This window comes from Oryctolagus cuniculus, chromosome 13, assembly GCF_964237555.1.
Source record: "Oryctolagus cuniculus chromosome 13, mOryCun1.1, whole genome shotgun sequence".
NCBI classification, from domain to species: Eukaryota; Metazoa; Chordata; class Mammalia; order Lagomorpha; family Leporidae; genus Oryctolagus; species Oryctolagus cuniculus.
In genome coordinates, this window is record NC_091444.1 from 55,784,595 (window position 1) to 55,805,016 (window position 20,422).

Consider the following 20,422-nt stretch of genomic DNA (forward strand, 5'->3'; position numbering starts at 1 on the left):
AAGTAGATACTATAAAATAATAATGACATAATGAAAAGTCATGGACCCACTGCCCTGTTTTACAAATTGAAACAATACTTCAACTTGAAAGTGTGCAGTTATCTGATCTCACCAGTGTTCATCTTCCCTTGGTTACTAATGACTATCCTGATTTTGTGCTTTTCAATCTCTTGCTTTGATTTATATGTTTTTATTTTATATGGCTTTTCCAAAGCAATGTTTTGTTCTGTTTTGCCTACAATGGGCTTTTACACAAATTAAATTATTTATAGATATACTCAGGCAAAACTTTTCTCATTTTAGCTGTATGTTTCAGACATTCATGCATGTAACTGTTACTCTAGTTAATTTATTTTCTCTGTTTTATAGTGTACTAACTTAACATAATTCTATAATTTACTTACCCAACATGCGGTGATGCACATTTGGCTGCTTTCAATTTTGCTTTTACAACAGACTTGCTCTGAGCTTCCTTATACCTGTCTCCTAAGCACATGTTCAAGGTATTTCCCAGGTTGTATATACAGCAAGATAGGCCAATATCTAACTTTACTAGATAATGCCACATTGTTTTCCAAAGTGGTTCTGCAATTTGTATTGTGGCCACCAGCAGATTAGTGTTTTAACTGTGCCACATGCACAGTGACCCTGGTTACTCCCTGACTTTTTGACATTTGTTAGTCTGGTAGATCCTATGTCTGGTAGTATCCTATGATATTTTTATATACGCCACTAATGAGCTTGAACATCTTTTTATGTGTTTGTTGATGATTTTTTTTTCTTTTGTGAAGTATCTAGTCAAGTTTTTAACCATTTTTAAGCATGATGTCTTTTTTTCTCACTTACTTTCAGGGATTATTTACATCGTATGCATACTAACCTTTTCTTAGATATATGTGTTACAAAGGTAGGGTGGACAGATGGAGGGAGGTTATGAATGTCATAAGGATGTCCCAGATGATCCAGACTGTAAGATAGAAGACTGAGGGGAACTCTCAGGGAAACAACAATATAGAAAGTAGGGTAATGGTCTTTTATTAGTGGAGGTTGGTTTTTTTTATTATTGCTTCAAATTTTATTTATTCCCATTTTATTTGAAAAGCAGAGAGGAGGGAAGAGAGATCTTATGTCTTTTGGTTCAGTCCCCAAAAGCCTGCAGCACTTGATGTTGGCCCAGGTCAGAGCTAAAAGCTAGGAATCCAATCTGAGTCTCCCACATGGCTGGCAGGAATCTAATTACTTGAGCCAACTTTTGTTGCTTCCCAGGAAGCTACAATCAGCGCAGAGCCTGAACCCAGGTACTCCTAATATGGAATGGGGGCATTCCAAGCAGCATTCTAACCACTGCACCAAATGCCTGCTCTGGATAACTTCAGAAAGTATGTTTGGTTTATTTTGTAGGAGATCTTGAAGAAATCAGTTTTCATTAATTAATACCTGACTTTATCCTAAAGACTCATGCTATATTCATTCTCTAAAAGTATTAAAAGTAGGAATAGAAAGAACATGAGTATGTTTGCTCTCCAAATTGTGCATGAAAAAAAATTGTGTCTGTGAATGGTAGATAATGGTCACCAAGATGTCCATGCCCTACTCTCTACTAACTGCCCCCATCTGTGAATATGTTGCTCTACTTGGTTAAAGATTCTTCAAATGTGGGATCAATGTTAAGAATCTCGAGGTGGGGAGATTATCCTAGATTTTCATGTGGACCCAATCTAATCACACAAATCCTTAAAAGCAAAGAATCTTCCCTGCTAAGTCAGAAGGACATGTGACTACAAGGTCTGAGAGACATAATATTTCTAGCTTTGGAAATTCAGGAAGGGGCCACAAACTAAGAAATAGGGGACTCTGCCCCTCAGCCTCCAGAAAGGAACACAGTTCTAGTGACACCTCAGTTATAGACCATTGAGACCTATGTCAGATTCTTACAGAATTGTAACATAAGTAATTTATATTTCTTCAGCAATAAAATTTATGATAATTTGTAGCAGCAGAACTAGAAAACAAATATATTACATTTACTAGACATATTTGAATTCAGGAATGGAAAAGCAGAAGCAAATTTCTTTTTAAAGCTACCTTGGGAGAAGAAAGAGACTTGAAAAACTTAAAATCATGTTCCACTTCAAAGGGCTTGGGAGGTGTACATTTGAATAGTAAAGACATTGAGCTTATTTTCCTCCATCTGCATATAAGATACAAGGAAAAAATGTTAAGTACATACCCACTTTTTATTCTTTGTTAGCTAAACAAATGTGTATTCTTTGTCAGCTAAACAAATGTGTCCTCTCCCTGTGGTTCCTCAAATCCCTGGCTCCCATAGCACTCATCCCAATGGTACTATGTCTGACCTAATCCTTACTCCACTTGAATTCCTAGATTTTCCTTTAGGGTAACCACAGTGATTCCTGATTTACCTGGACATTACACACAGTTAAATTCATTGATAGTCACTGGAAGAGAAAATCTGTATAGTTGGAATGGGGAAACCTTTTATATGAATTCGAAGGTTGATTTTCATGAGTTTCAGAAAAGTTTTCCCTATAGTTAAAACTATATCATTTCTGGGCAGCAAAGGCAAGCCTTGAGCACTCCAATAGTTTTCACCGTCACTTGGAACCCTTCTTGCGTGTTCTCAAAGCACTCCTATTTTGATCTCAATTCAGTGTAGTTTCTAATTCTGAGCTTCAATGCCTATTTATAGTTCTACCATCCTTTGCATTAGATAATGTCATTGTGTCTCCACAACTGTGGTTTAATGATTGTCCTAAAGGACTTTATGTTTGACAACTCCTTCTGGGTTTTTCCCATTTGGGATTCAACCTCTGTGACTCCCCCAGTTCTGTCACCAGTCTAGGCAGGTCTGATCTCCTGAGCACTGGACATGTAAGACATCCATCATCCAAGCTTGAGCTTTGTTGGTATTGAAAGCTAAGATGAGTACCAATCTTTTCCATTATGACAAAGATCCCACCACAGCCAACACCAGGACTGAAATGTACAAAAGCACAAAACAACTTCTGACTAACATTCTATTCTGTGTTGAAGAAGCATCCTTTCACCCCAGGCTTTTAAGGATGCTCGAGTCTCCCCTATAAACAAATTCTCAACTCTAGGGCTATTTGCATTCTTTAAAAAATAGTCTATACTATCTTTACCTCATATCTACCATTTATTTCTCAGCCTTGTGACATGATATTTACCCATCACACCACTAGGGCCATCGATGACTTCTCAGCTAACAAAAATGCAAAACTAGTGCTTACTTTTCTCTTGTCCTTTGTGACCTCACTGCTACATTCTATGGATGCTACATTCTACATTCTTTCTTTTGTTTTTTGTTTTTTTTTTTTTTTCAAAGATCTATTTATTTGAAAGGGCTCAGAAAGAGAGAGAGAGAGAGAGGGAGGTCTTCCATACACTTGTTCACTTCCAGATAGCCACAACAGCCATGGCTGAAGCCAGGAGCCAGGAGCTTCTTCTGGGTCTCCCATGTGGGTTGCAGTGGCATAAGCACTTGGACCATCTTCTGCTGTTTTTTCCAGACTATTAGCATGGAGCTGGATTGGAAGTGGAACAGCTGTGACAAACTGGTGCCCATGTGGGATGCTGTGTCGCAGGTGGCAGCTTCACCTTCTATGCCAAAAAGCTGGTCCCATTACACATTGTTGATCACCTTACTCACAGCTCCTTCCTCCCTTGACTCCCTGTACATCACTTGATTTGTGGTTTTCCTTTCAATTTCTTAGCTATTCCATTTCAGTGATTTCACTGCTATCTCTTCCTTGGCTTGCTCTTCAGAAGCTATTTCCTAAATTGTTCCTTAATTTTCTGTTTTTCTCAATCTATACCTGAATGACTTATCCACAGTGAAAGCACTGGTGTGTTGGTGAGTCCACAGTCTTTATCTTGAGGCACTCCAGACAGATCTATCTTGGTGCTCATTAAGACCCTTTGTAACCTAACCAAATGCATTTTTCTTTTCCTTTTCATATCTAATGACTACTGAGCTTGTAACTAACTAGAAAGTCTGTTCAAACAGATAGATAATGCTTGCATGTGAATTTCAGAAACTGGTCTTTAGAAAGTCAGCTGAAGGTGCAAATTAATCCGGCCAGCCCTCTTCAGCATGACCAGATGTTTGAATTTATTGTAACTAGAGTTTGAGGGGGTATGGGTAAGCATGGGCAGTAGGCTGAGTGAATCTCATGCTGATTAATAAAACACTACAATCTCTTAACTGAATTCTTTGCCTCTATCAGATCTCAGCCAAATAACATTTTTTAGCTATTTAGTTATGCAGAACATCTGCTATTCCCTCCTCATGATGAAGTCAAACCATCAACCAAGTTTCTTAAGGAACCTTGCTGAGTCTGAGTTACCCTGTTATCAGACCCACACCTAGCTTCAGCACCTGACTCAGCAGTGCAACCTCACTTTTGCATCACTTAAAAACCCTGGAGCATACTCACCAACCAGGACAGTATTTATTGAGTACCCCCTCAAAGTCTGGTATCATTTTCATATGCTGGTCAATTAAGCTTTGTTTTTTCTTTTTCCTTAAACTTTGTCCTCCTTACTCAGACTTGGCCCCAGTGACAAGGACTGGATTATCCACCTTCACTTGAGTTGGACTATAATATCTCAGACTTAACCCTGCCTCAAGTCAAGCTCATTACTTCCTCCAGACCTGCTTTTCCTCTTGTGTATCCTCTTACAGGGAATTCTATAAAGTTTAAAAATTTTTACTTGGTCCACTATAAAGCCCATTGTGATGTGACCCTATAGATTTTTCTAGCTTTATTTCCTTTTATATTTTCCCCATGTGCCCCAAAATACTGCATCATAATCTCATTATTTAGCACTTTGGCTCAGGCAGTTGCCTCTCTGATCTTCTTTGGTAAAGTCTTATTTAGCCTTTTGTTATTATTTGAAGAATTAAATGTTTCCAAAAGTACTACTCTACCAACTCACAGCTTTTTTTTTTTTTTTTTTTTTTTTTTTTTACAGGCAGAGTGGACAGTGAGAGAGAGAGAGAGAGAAAGGTCTTCCTTTGCCGTTGGTTCACCCTCCAATGGCCGCCGCGGCCGGTGCACTGCGGCCGGTGCACCGCGCTGATCTGAAGGCAAGAGCCAGGTGCTTCTCCTGGTCTCCCATGGGGTGCAGGGCTCAAGCACTTGGGCCATCCTCCACTGCACTCCCTGGCCACAGCAGAGAGCTGGCCTGGAAGAGGGGCAACCGGGACAGAATCTGGCGCCCAGTGTGCCGGCGCTGCAAGGTGGAGGATTAGCCTAGTGAGCCGCGGTGCCGGCCCCAACTCACAGCTTTTTATTTACACTTTTTTTCTTTCCACTGGATTGAAATGTTACTGAAAATTTCTAGACCTATAACCTTTAAATTTTCTGTGTCCAGAACAATGTCACAATTTAATTCTTTTCTGGTCATCTAAAGAAAAGCTAATGATCTTACCTTGTTCGGTCAAATACCAGAGGATATTCGTATCTTTCCTTTTCTGTTAAATTGCTTTCTTCTTTCATTTCTATGGGATATTCACTAACATCACAAGGCAAAATGAAATCACTTGTCTGTGATAATTCAAAGTTCCTTCGCTGTCCAGAGTAGCCACAGTAATGACCACTGAGGGCATGCCAAAGCCTGAGAAAAGGTAAAGAGGAGAGGAAGGAGAAAGTAAATGGGGACTTCTGTGGCAGTTATTATGTTCATTAGATCATCAAGGATTTTGCACCTGAGTCTAAGACTCTTCCTAGTAAATGCCGTGGGGCTAATCATAATGTAGACATTTTGATCAGAACTCCAATCCACAATCTTTTAGTGAAATGTCAGTTTGAATCTGCATTTATGACACCCATTTATCAGAGCTGGAAGACAAGGAACAGATTTTTTTCCGAAAATAACACTTTCTTTAAGATAATCAGAACTCACACTGGCTGACAGTCTATTATTTTTTTTAAGCCTTAAGAGTGGACTCTATCTCTGCTGTCTACATTTCAAATCAGTATCAACAGAATTTGTAGAACTAGTGATGCTTTTATTAAATATAAAATTCCTCTTGACTTTCATTCACAATTCCTACTCTTAGGGAAACACCATACTAATGTCCTACAGAAAGATGGCAAAATAGTGACTCTATATGCATTATTATTCATCAGTTCTCTAGGAGGTTCCTGTAAATAGCACATGTATCTATATCTTATGGAACAGAAACTGTCTTAGGGAAAGAACATCCTATTTGGAAGATCTTCCTTTTCTTTCTTGATTTCAACCTTAGAGCAGTAAATGATGAAAACAATCATCATGTGCCCTGCAGTAGTGATTCAGAACAAGGAAGACAAGCTAAAGGAGCCATGAGAGGGGCTGGCGCTGTGGCGCAGCAGGTTAACGCCCTGGCCTGAAGCGCCAGCATCCCATATGGGCGCTGGTTCGAGATCCAGCTGCCCCACTCTCAGGCAGTTGCGGCCAACTGGGGAGTGAACCATTGGATGGAAGATCTCTCTCTCTCTCTCTCTCTCTCTCTCTTCTCTCTGCCTCCCCTCTCTCTGTGTAACTCTGACTTTCAAATAAATAAATAAAACTTAAAAAAAAAATAAAGGAGCTATGAGAGGACTCCACAAAGCTCAAGTAGCACCTCAAAGAAGATGCTGAGGATGAAGCAGAAGCAGAGGTATCCAATTAGGACACCTCATGCTTGACAGTACCCTGAGGACTTAATGAATGTCTTATATTTCTTTCATGATTTAATTCTGCTGCATTAAAAAAATGTCACACTTTGTTAAAAAGACAAGCACTTTAACACAAACAGAACAGTAAGAGACTAACCTCAGAACAAATCTAAATTTATTATGCTTTGAACCAGAACTGAAATAACTTTTGGTCTCCTTGTTTCATCTCCATGTGGAACACTCCCAACAAATGAATCCTTCCCCTCAGCCTGATTTCCTGTCCCTTGGAAATGGATCCTTGGCTACCCTGAACCTGTCTTTGCCTCCCTAAAATTTGGTCTTCAGACTGATGGTGCTGTGTCCCAGAGTTTAGCATCAATTATGTAAATTTCCTATTAAAATCACAATATTTTTGACCAATAATATTTTGAATTAAAATTGACTAGCTCTTTAGAATGTGGTGGCCAGTATCAGCAAGACAATGAAGAGAGTTGCATTCTGAGATAACAATTGATAGTTAGGCTCTTTGAACTGAGTATTTAAGGAGACTTCCACTTGAAGGATTATAAAAGTAATTTCTCCAAGCCAAGGATAACTGATTTGAGCAGTGCTATGAGCTGAATGCTTATATGCCCTCGAATTTCTTAGGCTGAAACTTCATGTCTCGCATATGGGGTTGCGGTGGAGCTTTGACAGATATTTAGGTTGTGAAGTCCCCAGCCTCATGAATATGATTAGTGCCACTTTATAAGAGGCTTGGGAGTTCTATTTGCCCCTTCCATCATAGGAGGACACAGATAAATGGAGCCCCTGAAGAAGCTGAGAGATTCCTTGCCAGACACTGAGTCTGCTGTGGCCTTGGTTTTGGTCATCCCAGCCTCCAGCACTGTGAGCAACACATTTCTGTTGTTTATAAATTCCCCAGTCTAAAGCATCTTGTTAAAGCAGCCTGAACAGAATAAGACAAACAGGGAATGCTTACAACTAGTATGTGTATGTGTGTGTGTGTGTGTGTGTGCACGCGTGTACACACACGGGCGTGTTTGTTGCAAACTCCAATTAACAGTTCTGCTGACAGGTACCTGAAAATAAGCTGAAGCACAGGCCAAGGGACAGTTGTTAAAAACAGCCATAATAATGAAAATGCATACTTTTAATCTCTTCTGCAAATAAAGCAACACATCATTTCTTTTCATCCAGAATAGTACCTTTTCCCTACAGATCCACCTTGAACCAAACATTTCTAAACCTTCTCTTCCATCTTTCCATAATCGTAAGTATTTTGTCTTTGAATGACTCCTATCTTGATTAGTTTTTTTTTATTTTTTACAGGCAGAGTGGACAGTGAGAGAAAGAGACAGAGAGAAAGGTCTTCCTTTTACCGTTGGTTCACCCTCCAATGGCCGCAGCGGCCAGCGCGCTGGGGCTGGCGCACTGCGCTAATCCAATGGCAGGAGCCAGGTGCTTCTCCTGGTCTCCCATGGGGTGCAGGGCCCAAGCACCTGGGCCATCCTCCACTGCACTCCCTGGCCACAGCAGAGAGCTGGCCTGGAAGAGGGGCAACCGGGACAGAATCTGGCGCTCCGACTGGGACTAGAACCCGGTGTGCTGGCACTGCAAGGTGGAGGATTAGCCTAGTGAGCCGCGGTGCCGGCCTCCTATCTTGATTAGTAACAACAACATTCACTTAAGTGTAAGGTCAAGGGTCTTTTTTTCTTTTGCTTATATAAAGGAAACAAATTTAATATATTTCATATAAATGGTTTTAAGAGCATGATGGTATTTTCCACCCTACCCTCCCTCCCTTCCTCCCTCTCACTCACCCTCCTCTTTTTCTTACTTTTCTTTTAATTTTTACAATGACATACTTCCATTTTTCTTTCACTTTCCACCCCTTTCAATTAAGATTTATGAATTCATGTTACATCTGAGACAGTACTCAGTTCTACATCATATACTTCCATCACTGTTGGCATTTCCCTAATCCAAGTTACTATATTCACTGTAGACATATAACTGATCTTGTACTCAGTTTTGCTGCCCTACAATCTATCCCTATACAGTATCTTTTAAATATATAATTCAGCTCCTGTTACTCCTCTGTTTAAAATGCTTTAGTGGCTCGCTCTTTCTTTCTTTCTTTCTTTCTTTTTTTCTTTTTTTTTTTTTTTTTTGACAGGCAGAGTGGACAGTGAGAGAGAGAGAGAGAGAGAAAGGTCTTCCTCTGCCGTTGGTTCACCCTCCAATGGCCACTGCGGCCGGCACATCGTGCTGATCGGAAGCCAGGAGCCAGGTGCTTTTCCTGGTCTCCCATGCGGGTGCAGGGCCCAAGCACTTGGGCCATCCTCCACTGCACTCCCGGGCCATAGCAGAGAGCTGGCCTGGAAGAGGGGCAACCGGGACAGAATCCAGCGCCCCGACCGGGACTAGAACCCAGTGTGCCGGCGCTGCAAAGTGGAGGATTAGCCTATTGAGCCACGGCGCCAGCCTTAGTGGCTATTTCTTTGATAGGAAAGTTTCCAGTTCCTAACAATGCCTACCACAAATGGCATAGGCTTGACCCTGCCTCTTTGGCCTGAAGCCCACATAGTTAGTTAAGGTCTATTTAATTTTAGTTCAAGGGCTTTTACGAAACATAAAATATTCCTTCATATTCATTCTTATTTGTTTAAATTCTCTAATATACTTTGAAGCCTCTCTGCATCTCTTAATCTCGCTTAACTTCATTTTTCTAAAAGAATAATTGATTACCATGATTTTAAGGCATTTTAAAAGATAGTAATTTGTCTCCAGAAATGTCCTTTTTTTCTCATATATATGTCTATGTCTTGGTATTTGTAGTGTATGTACTTAGCATTATCTGGGTAATTAAAAACATGTAGACTTTTGTTCAATGGACTAATTAGCTCACTCATTTTTCTCAGCATTTGTTTATAATTTTTTTATGATTTTCAATCTTGAGCCTCTTTTTATGATCTTCTCTAGGTTTGGATATCTCTCTCACCTGTCTTGCTTGAATCTTTGATAGAACTCTACAAAAAATTCTTATTGGAAATACATTTGTTATATCTTTTTAAATAATTTTATAAATATAAAGAGAACAGATTTCATGTATTTCATAGATACAATTCTAAGAAGATAATAACCATATTTCTTTCCCTCCCTCCTTCCTTCCCTCCATCTACCCTTCTTCCTTCCTTTCTTTTCTCCTTTGATTTTTACAATAACTTCAGTTTATAATTATAGGTGTAATACACCACTAACCGTAATGTTCAATAAGTAAAAAGTAGAAAGACCACTGTTCCGCAGGAAAATAGACAAGGGCTAAAAACAATAATGAGGATGTCATCTCATTTTCTTGGATGTGGAAAATAATTCCAAATCAGTGAACATCTTGTCTAAGCCCTTTGTGTCACCTTTTTATTATTCTATTTTTTTTACTTTATTTACTTACAAAGATTGCATTTGAACTGTGTTCTTCAATTTTAGTTTGAAATCCTTTTCCTCTCATACTTAAATCCCTGAATGCACAGTGTGAAGCCACCTTGTCTTACCTTACTGAGCCATCGATGGAGGCTGTAAGCACTACTTGTTTGTCTTCCACGTAGATTACTTGAATAATTTCTAAAGCATGGGCACGCCAGGAAAGCAGCTGCTTGAATTTCTAGATAGTAAAAATAAAGCATATCCGTTGGAATAAGTATATGCTGGTCACAATCTATTCTTGGGCATGAGAGATCCATGCTTATGAGTGACATCTGTGCTGGATGACTAAAACCTTACCCAATTAGCTCTTCTTTTCTTTTTGAGTATCAAAGTGCCATTTTTAGAGACTTATTAATCCACACATAACCATTGGAGAGAAAGCATCTTATGGCCTTAGTAATTTAGCATGTGAGTGAAGATTGGCAATTAATTTAGTTGGTGATTACTAGATGACTAGATGAAAGAAATGCCTTAGCAGGTGGTTGTGGGAAGAGTGAGCATGTATATAATCAGGAGTGGGAGGAAGCAGAATTGGAAGGTAAAACTCAAATGAAGATTGGCAAAAAGACTTGCTGTATTCAAATTTTATTTTGAGATAACGTTGGCCATATTATTTTTTGAAAGGTGTGGGATGGGAGGTATATACTATCAGGAAGTGACAAAAATGATGAGTTAAACTCATAGCCTTTCAGATATATCATGAGGCTTCATTAGCATGTTCCTTTCCATTTATTCTCAAGGTTGGAGCCCTTTATGGGCCTCAAGACATTTCTGAAATATGTGAGGTAGGGTTGTCAACTGAGGAATTTGTGCTACAGTCACATGGCCTTAGAGTATGTTCTCTTTTTTAATTTATTTATGTTATTTATTTGAAAGACAGAGTTACAGAGAGAGGTAGAGACAGAGAGAGAGAGAGAGAGAGGTCTTCTATCTGCTGGTTCACTCCCCAGAGGGCTGCAGTGGCCGGAGCTGCGCCGATCTCAAGCCAGGAGCCAGGAGCTTCCTCCAGGTCTCCCATGTGGGTACAGGGACCCAAGGACCTGGTCCATCTTCTATTGCTTTCCCAGGCCATAGCAGAGAGCTGGATTGGAAGAGGAGCAGCCGGGACTAGAACTGGCACCCATATGGGATGCTGGCACTTCAGGCCAGGGCTTTAACCCACTCTTGCACAGCACCAGCCCCGAGTATGTTCTTTTTTTTTTTTTTTTTTTACCACTGATGAACTCAGACTAAGATCTTATTGCACCCTGGGTCATCTACCTAGGAGTATTTGTTTGACTAGAGCCCTAGAAGCTTGAAGTTCTCCTAAGAGTCTCCTACATTTGAACTTTAACAAAGGTTAGGTACAGTTCCTCCTAAATTTCTTGGCCTTCTGATTCAATTCCTTCTGGCCTTTCTTGGAGAGCAATAGAAAATCTTCCGCATTCTCCTACTTCTTATTTTCCCAAGACTATTCAAGAGTATCTGGTGTTTCAAGGTTTCTTTCTATGCCTAAGGATGGGATTCTCTAAGGAAAATGTTTCTCTAATGTGTTTCATACCTGTAGTAAAATACAGATTTTGTTTTGTGACCCAGTAAAAACAAATATACAGGGCTGGCACTGTGACGTGTCAGGTAAAGCTGCCACCTGCAGTGCCAGCATCTCAAATGGGCACTGGCTCGAGTCCCAGCTCCTCCACTTCTGATCCAGCTCCCTGATAATGTGCTACTGTCCTTGGGCCCCTGCAACCACATGGGAGACCTGGAAGAAGCCCCAGGCTCTCAGCTTCGAATTGGCCCATCTCCAGCCATTGTGGCTATCTGGGAAATGAACCAGCAGATGGAATACCTCTCTCTCTCTTTGCCTCTGCCTCTGTAACTCTGCCTTTCAAATAAATAAGAAAATATTTAAAACAAACAAACAAATGTACACCTGCATGTCATCTGAAACAAATTTCTCAACTGGCAATTTAACTTTCCTAATGCCTGCCAGTATTGTCTGTTCTATTCTATTACATCACATTGAAATCTCTTATACTTTTACTCAACTCATTAAATTGGTTCCAACTCACTAAATTGATTTCCTGATCCCTCAATGGATTTTAATCTGAAATTAGAAAATAGGACTGTCTTTTGTGTGTATGTGTGTATATATAATCATATGTATCATTTACCTTGCTGTGGAGAGTTTTTTCCTATTGTTTTAGAATCCATGAAACTTCTTTTCAACAATAATGTGTGTGGGGGGGAACAAGATTAACTTCTGAATTTAACATGCACATATTAGATTTTCACAGCAAATTTAATCTATAGCTGGGCCTGGTTTAATGCAGTGGCATATGTTAATCTATGTGATAATGCCACATTTTATACTCAGATTTTGTTGTGTATTTATAAATTAGCCACCATGAACAAATTGGATAATCATTTTTCAAGTACAGAAAAGGTTGACATGAGATTGGTAGGGAAGAATTTTAAGTAAGTTACTAAAATAGTTTATCTTCTTTTAAATTGGTAAAAATGATTTAAAATTACAGTAACAATATTCTTTATAACTGTGTTTTGAAGCTTTTCTCTGAATTTCAAAATGTTTTAGTTGCCAATTTGTACTTAATTTGCAAAAACATATTTTTGTTAAAAGTAATAATACAATATTGATAATTGTGACAGTAGAAGAAAACAAGTAGATAAACATTAACTTGTATGTACTTCAAATGGATGATTTTATTTTGTTCAGCTTACTTCATGTCTTGATTATAAAAAATTTATAGTTATTGGTAAACGAAACTTTGTGTTTCACAAGTTGTTTGAACCTTGTTGTTTTCCATGTGATAAAAGTAAGTTACATACAGAAAGTACATTATAGAACAAGAACCCTGACCTTTGACCCTGATTTTGTCATTAATGGACTGTGTGATCCTGGGAAAATCATTCTGTTTTACACTCTTTGAGACATAATACTTTTAAAATTGAATACCTGAATTTTTTGCTAACTACCATGGATTCTTTGGAATGAAAGGAAAACTATATTGATTAAATAAAATAATGTTGAAATAATAATCATTCTGCATACCTTAAGAAATCAAATCTTAATCTGTGTGTTCATATGCTAATCTTTATGATTCAAAAGTGAAGCATTACTGTTTATGGTAATATTTAACTTCTGGATTTGAAGTACTAACTGAAAGGGAAATAAGCCCACACTCAAATAGTGTGTTTTTGGTACAATCTTTAATCAGTGTTGGATTTTAATCTATAATAAATATAGATATATTTGGATATCCATATACATATAAGAAGTACATATTCAAATGTGTATAAAATAAGGATGGTGACATTTACATTGTTTTAACAGTAAAAATAGAATTAAAAGTACCTGAATTAGAAGGAAGATTAGATTTAGACTAGATATGAAGAAGAATTTCTTCAAAATAATTATAAGAATTTCTTCAAAATAATTATAATTCTGCACTAGATTTGCAAGGAAAGGTTATGTATGAAATGACATGAATATGTATAAGATAGATGAACTTATGATGGAGAAGGATTACCTATGAACTCCTTTAAACAAACAGGTTGCTAAATGAATACTCACAGATAAGTCAAAACATGAAGAAGATGCAAAGAGACTCCTGGCTGACCTACTCAATCCCTCTCCCTCATCTATTCCCTCTTTACCAGTATACCATTGTTATTTGTCATTTAGCTCAAATTTAAAGAATATATGTGCCTTGAGAGCAGGGAGTCTTAGTTTCTATTTTCTTGGTATCTAGCATAAATGAAATGCTCAATAAGTATGTGCTGATTCATTAAAGTATAAGATTAAATTGCTTACCTTTTCATCATGAGGAGGTTCCAGGAAGGAATTAATGCTGAATATGATAACATGTCCTTCTGTATAAAAATTAAATTAAGCATTAATTTAATTTAATACCATGTTGACTAAATAGGTACTACTCCTAATGTTAAGTAATTTTGAATGTGGTGCTTATATTGATAAATAAAATAGAATCTGTGAAAAAATGAAAGAAGAAATTTCACACAATGTGGGGAGCAACTCGGACTAGACTAAGTTACTGGAATTAAGACTTATTCTATGCATCTGCTCTCCCACAATATGGCGCTGGGAGAGGAGGAAACAGCTTCTACGCAGCTGCCTCTTGCCAACTTGAGTGATGACCTCCAGGAGCTGATCCTGCTCCTGATTGGAGGAGAGCAGCATACTCGGCGTGTGGGCAGCCGAGTTGGGATTGGTGGAAGAGGACTATAAAGGAGGAGAGAGACAACATGCACGAGGAACATCTAAGGGGAACATCTGAAGGAACACCTGTGCAGCCCCCGAGAGAGCCGGCCGGCGGTGTGCCGCTCCCCCGCGGAAGTGGGGAATGTGGCAGGGGGAAACGCCCTTCCACGGAGGTGGAAGGGACAGTAGCCAACCCGGGAAGAACCAGCAGCAAACCCGGGGAGGGCCAAGCAGACGAAAGAACAGCGCAGGGTCCTGTGTCGTTCCTCCACGAAGACGGGGAGCGACAACACAAACTCTTATAGGTAGTAATTTTTTTCTGGGTGAATTAGTTATAATGATTTTGCCTTATCCAGTCAGAATGAAAATTCTTCTGGAGATCAGGGTGGATAATAATAGGACTGAATATAGCACTACCAAATAGAATCCTAACTCTTACAGAGATATTCATCCTGCAAACCAAATGAGGTGCATTTTAAAAAGATACAGAAATGCCATAACTACATCTAGACATACAGTACCCAAACAAGGATAAAGAAAAAAGTTGAAAGAAGCCAGGCAGAAAGGAAGTTGAGAATTTAATCAAATGACTTCTCAGAAACACTGTTAGCAAGAAAAGAGTGGTATGAAATATTTAATGTGTTGTGAGAATAAAAACCACCAACCTAGAATTCTGTACCCTTCAACAGTGAAGAAGGAATACTTTCTCAGATAAACAAAAATGAGAGAATTTCTCACTAGTAGACCTGTCCTGCAAAAAATGTTAAGACAATTTCTTCAAAGAAAAGGCAAATGAGTTAGATCAGAAATTCATATCTACATAAGGAAACAATATTAGACAAAGAATAAGTAAAGTTAAAATGACACGTATTATCTTTCTTATTTACAGAAAATAGTTGCTACAAAATAATAATGGCAATAATATATTTGATTATTATAATGTTTGAAATGAATGACATTATTATAAAAGTTAGGAGAGAATATTTAGGAATACTTTGGTATTACAAGGTACTTTTAATACTCCTGAAGTGATATTGTGTTATTTGAAAATGGGCATGCGCAAGGGACATGGTCTTCTGGTGTCAGTTTCATTTTCCTTTGGAATTTCTGCCTTGCACACAGGAATGACAGCCCAGTACTTGTAATTGGCAATGGAAGAAGAGGACATATACTGGCCTGGAAATTTACACAGTCCCATGATGTCAAACAAGTGTTGGTTGACCCAGGAAATGCAGGCTCTGCCTGCTCTGAAAAGATCTCAAATACTACCATCTTAGTGATCACACTGCCCTTTCTCAATTCTGCAAAATAAGAACATTGAATTGGTAGCTGTTGGACCTGAAGCACCTTTGGCTCCTGGAATTGTTGAGAACATGACGTCTGCAGGAGCGCAATTCTTTGGCGCCACAACAAAAACAGATCAGTTAGATTCCAGAAAAAGATTCGCTAAAGAGTTTATGGATCGACATGGAATCCCAACTGCATGATGGAGAGCTTTCACCAAGCCTGAAGAGGCCTGCAGCTTCATTACGAGTGCAGACTGTACTGCTTTGGTTGTGAAGGTCAGTGGTCTAGCAGTTGGAAAGGGGTAATTATTGCAAAGTAAAAAGAAGAGGCCTACAAGGCTGTTCAGGAGATCATGCATGAGAAAGCTTTTGGAGCAGCTGGAGAAACAATTGTTGAGAACTCCTCCAAGGAGAAGAGGTGCGTGTCTGTGTTTCACTGAAGGGAGGACTGTGGACCCTATGCCTCCAGGACAGGGACAAGTGATTATTGGAGGGAGATCATGGAGGGAGATCATAACCCCAACACAGGGTAAAAGGAAGCCTATTGTCCAGCACCTCAGGTTTCTAAGGATTTGTTACTAAGAATTAAAAACATTGTTCTTTAGAGGACAGTAGATGTTCGTCCATCTATGCCAGTCTAACTATATCAATAGTCTAAACAGTACCAATGAAAAGACAGAGATGCTCAGAGTAGATCTCAAAATATAACCCAAGTATGTTATCTATAAGAAGTCCATTTTAAATACAGGCTTGTATAGATTAAAAGTAAAGGGATGAAGTGTTACAATTACATGAATCAACAGAAAGCAGTGGAGTAAGGGAAAGTGTCAGGGATAAAGAAGTGTTTTTAAAGAACTTAAAACTCAACCGTGGGGCTGGCGCTGTGGTGAAGCAGGTTAAAGCCCTGGTCTGTAGTGCCAGCATCCCATATGGGTGCTGGTTCCTGTCCCAGCTGCTCCACTTCCAATCCAGCTCTCTGCTATGGCCTGAGAAAGCAGTAGAAGATGGCCCAACTGCCTGGGCCCCTGCACCCACATGGGAGGTGCAAAACAACCTCCTGGTTTCTGGCTTCAGATTGGCTCAGTTCTGGCTGTTGCTGCCATTTAGGGAGTAAACCAGCAGATGGAATACCTCTCTCTTTCTTTCTCTCTCTCTCTCCCTGCTGCTGCTGCCTCTGCCTCTGCCTCTCTGTAACTCTGCCTTTCAAATAAAAGAGCTGTCTGCACCTCAATGTTCATTGCAGCTCAATTCACAATAACTAAGGCATGGAATCAACCTAAATGCCCATCAACAGTAGACTGGATAAAGAAATTATGGGACATGTACTCTATAGAATACTAAACAGCAGTCAAAAACAATGAAATCCGGTCATTTGCAACAAAATGGAGGAATATGGAAAACATTATGCTGAGTAAAATAAGCCAGTCCCAAAGGGACAAATATCATATGTTTTCCCTGATCGGTGACAACTAACTGAGCACCAAAAAGGAAACCTGTTGAAATGAAATGGACACCATGAGAAACAGTGAATTGATTAGCCCTTGTCCTGAATTTTGATGAACAACTTAATACTTTATCCCTTTTAGTATTATTTTTTGTTCTACTTAATACTATTGGTTGAACTCTGTAATTAACATACAATTATTCTTAGGTGTTTAAATTTAACTGAAAAGTGATCCCTGTTAAATATAAGAGTGGGAATAAGAGAGAGAGGAGATGTACAATTTGGGTCATGCTCAATTGGACTTGCCCAAATGGTAGAGTTAGAAACGTGCCAGGTGATTCCAATTCAATCCCATCAAGGTGGCATGTACCAATGCCATCTCACTAGTCAAACTGATCAGTTTCAGTTCACAATTGATCATCATGAAAGGACTAAGAGTCAAAGGGATCACATAAACAAGACTAGTGTCTGCTAATACTAACTGATAGAATTAAAAAGGAGAGAACAATTTAACATGGCAAGTGGAATACACAGCAGACTCATAGAATGGCAGATGTCCTAAACAGCACTCTGGCCTCAGAATCAGCCCTTAAGGCATTCAGATCTGGCTGAAGAGCCCATGAGAGTATTTTAGGCATGGAAAGCCAAGACACTCTGGCAAAAAAAAAAAAAAAATGACCTAAATGAAAGATCTCTGTGAGTGAGATCCCAGTGGAAAGAACAGGCCATCAAAGAAGGAGGTACCTTTCCCTGAAGGGAGGAGAGAACTTCCACTTTGACTATGGCCTTATCTAAATAAGATCAGACTTGGCAAACTCAAAAGGTTTTCATAGCCTTGGCAGCTCATGACAAGAGCCTAGGGTGATTACTGATGCCATAAACAAGAGTGTCAGTTTGTTAAGTCAACAAGAGGAGTCACTGTGCACTTACTCCCCATGTAGGATCTCTGTCCTTAATGTGTTGTACAATGTGAATTAATGCTATAACTAGTACTCAAACAGTACTTTATACTTTGTGTGGCAGCAAACTGTTGAAATCTTTACTTAATATATACTAAATTGATCTTCTGTATATAAAGAGAATTGAAAATGAATCTTGGCCGGCACGTGGCTCACTAGGCTAATCCTCCGCCTAGCGGCGCCAGTACACCGGATTCTAGTCCTGGTCGGGGCGCCGGATTCTGTCCCGGTTGCCCCTCTTCCAGGCCAGCTAGCTCTCTGCTGTGGCCAGGGAGTGCAGTGGAAGATGGCCTAAGTACTTGGGCCCTGCACCCCATGGGAGACCAGGAAAAGCACCTGTCTCCTGGCTCCAGCCATCGGATCAGCGCGGTGCGCCGGCCGCAGCGCGCCAGCCACGGCAGCCATTGGAGGGTGAACCAACGGCAAAGGAAGACCTTTCTCTCTGTCTCTCTCTCTCACTGTCCACTCTGCCTGTCAAAAAAAAAAAAAAAATGAATCTTAATGTGAATGGAATGGGAGAGGGAGCGGGAGATGGGAGGGTTGCGGGTGGGAGGGAAGTTGTGGGGGGGGAGCCAATGTAATCCATAAGGGGTATTTTGGAAATTTATATTTATTAAATAAAAGTAAAAAAATAAACAAATAAATCTTTAAAAAAACCACAACAATGAGAAAATGAATAATATGATTAAAAATGGACAAAAGATCTGAACAGACATTTCACTAAAGAAGGTGTACAGATGTCAAATAGGCATATGGAAAGATGCTTCACAGCATATATCATCAGAAAAATGAAATTTAAATAATATTGAGATGCCACTATATATCTATTAAATTGGTTAGAATCTGGAACACTGAAAATACCAAACACTGGTTAGGCCTTGGAGCTCAGGAACTATCATTCACTGCTTGTGGGAATGCAAAATGATATAGTCACTTGAGAGATGGTTTGTCAGTTTCTTACAAAACTAAACACACTTACCATATGATGCAGCAGTTGCACTCCTTGGTATTTATCCAAAGGAGTTGAAAACTTAGGTCTATTAAAAAATCTGTATACAGATATTTATAGCCACTTTATTCATAATTGCCAAAACTCAGAAGAAACCAAGATGTTCTTTAGTAGGTGAATGGATCAATAAACCATGGTACATACAGATATTATTCTGTACTAAAAAATGAACTATCAAGCTATGAAAACACATGGAGTAAACGTAAATGTATATTACCAAAAAAAAAAAAAAGTCAAACTGAAAAGGCTACATACTCTATGATTCCAACTATATGACATTCTGGAAAAGGCAAAATAAGTACAGTAAAAAGATCAATGGTTGCCAGGGGTTGGAGAAGGTAGCAAAGAATGTTAGGAGCACAGAGGATTTAGGGACAGTGACACTACTCCATATGGCATATCATTGGACATTGTCAAAATCTTTAAGGGGTTGGCACCATGGTGCAATAGGTTAATCCTCTGCCTGTGGCGCCAGCATCCCATGTGGGTGCCTGTTCTAGTCCTGGTTGCTCCTCTTCCAGTCCAGCTCTCTGCTATGGTCTGGGATAGCAGTAGAAGATGGCCCAAGTGCTTAGGCCCCTGAACCCACATGGGAGACCAGGAAGAGGCACTTGGCTCCTGGCTTCAGATTGGCACAGCTCCAACCATTGCGGCCATTTGGGAAGTGAACCAATGGAAGGAAGACCTTTCTCTCTCTCTCTCTCACTGTCTAACTCTACCTGTCAAATAAATAAATAACAAATCTTTAAAAAAAAAAAGTCTTTAAGTTCAGCATTATGAGTGAGCCTTATATAAACTGTGGGCTTTGGATGGTAGTGATGAGTCAATGTAGGTTCATTAATTGTAGCAAATGTCACCATTCTAGTGCAGGATGTTGATAGTGGGGAAAGCTGTATCTGTGTATTGGCTCATAGGAAGTAGGCAGTATATGGGAACTCTGTCATTTATATTCAGTTGTGCTGAGAACTCAAAATTATCTAAAATATAAAGTCTATGTCTTTCAAAAGCAACAAATAATGATGTCTGAGGATGCCTGATTTAAAGTAGTAACTAGATAGCAATCCACAAAGAATTGTTTTTTCACATATACTGACACACTGACAAAGGAAACCTAAGGCCTGAATCTAGTCCAAGTCTGCTTTACTTATAACAAGGATGAAGATAGATTGGGTTGCAAGCCCACTCCTACTGTATTTTTCTGGCTCACAGGTAAAAATCATAGTTCTTAAGAGGATTGGGCCCTGCACCCGCATGGGAGACCAGGAGGAAGCACCTGGCTCCTGGCCTCGGATTGGCGCAGCGCGCCAGCCGCAACGCGCCGGCTGTAGCG

At 39.5% G+C, this 20,422-nt stretch overlaps 1 protein-coding gene and 1 pseudogene across 16 annotated transcripts in view; one reads left to right on the forward strand and one right to left on the reverse strand.

Annotated features, from left to right (window-relative positions):
- The window catches only part of LOC100338257 (WD repeat-containing protein 64), a 193,177-nt gene that overhangs the window by 38,890 nt on the left and 133,865 nt on the right, over nucleotides 1-20,422 (reverse strand). For all 16 annotated transcript variants that reach the window (XR_007909967.2, XR_007909966.2, XR_011381523.1 and 13 more), the window contains 4 exons: nucleotides 13,987-14,045; nucleotides 10,241-10,350; nucleotides 5,476-5,661; nucleotides 2,086-2,191 (listed from right to left, as the gene is read on the reverse strand). Coding sequence is in view for 1 of the 16 variants with exons in the window: in XM_002717339.5 (XP_002717385.3) it covers nucleotides 2,086-2,191; nucleotides 5,476-5,661; nucleotides 10,241-10,350; nucleotides 13,987-14,045 (461 nt within the window). In the remaining 15 variants the exon portion in view is untranslated. The remainder of the gene's footprint in view (nucleotides 1-2,085; nucleotides 2,192-5,475; nucleotides 5,662-10,240; nucleotides 10,351-13,986; nucleotides 14,046-20,422) is intronic.
- Nucleotides 14,858-16,321, forward strand: LOC138845082 (trifunctional purine biosynthetic protein adenosine-3-like; annotated as a pseudogene).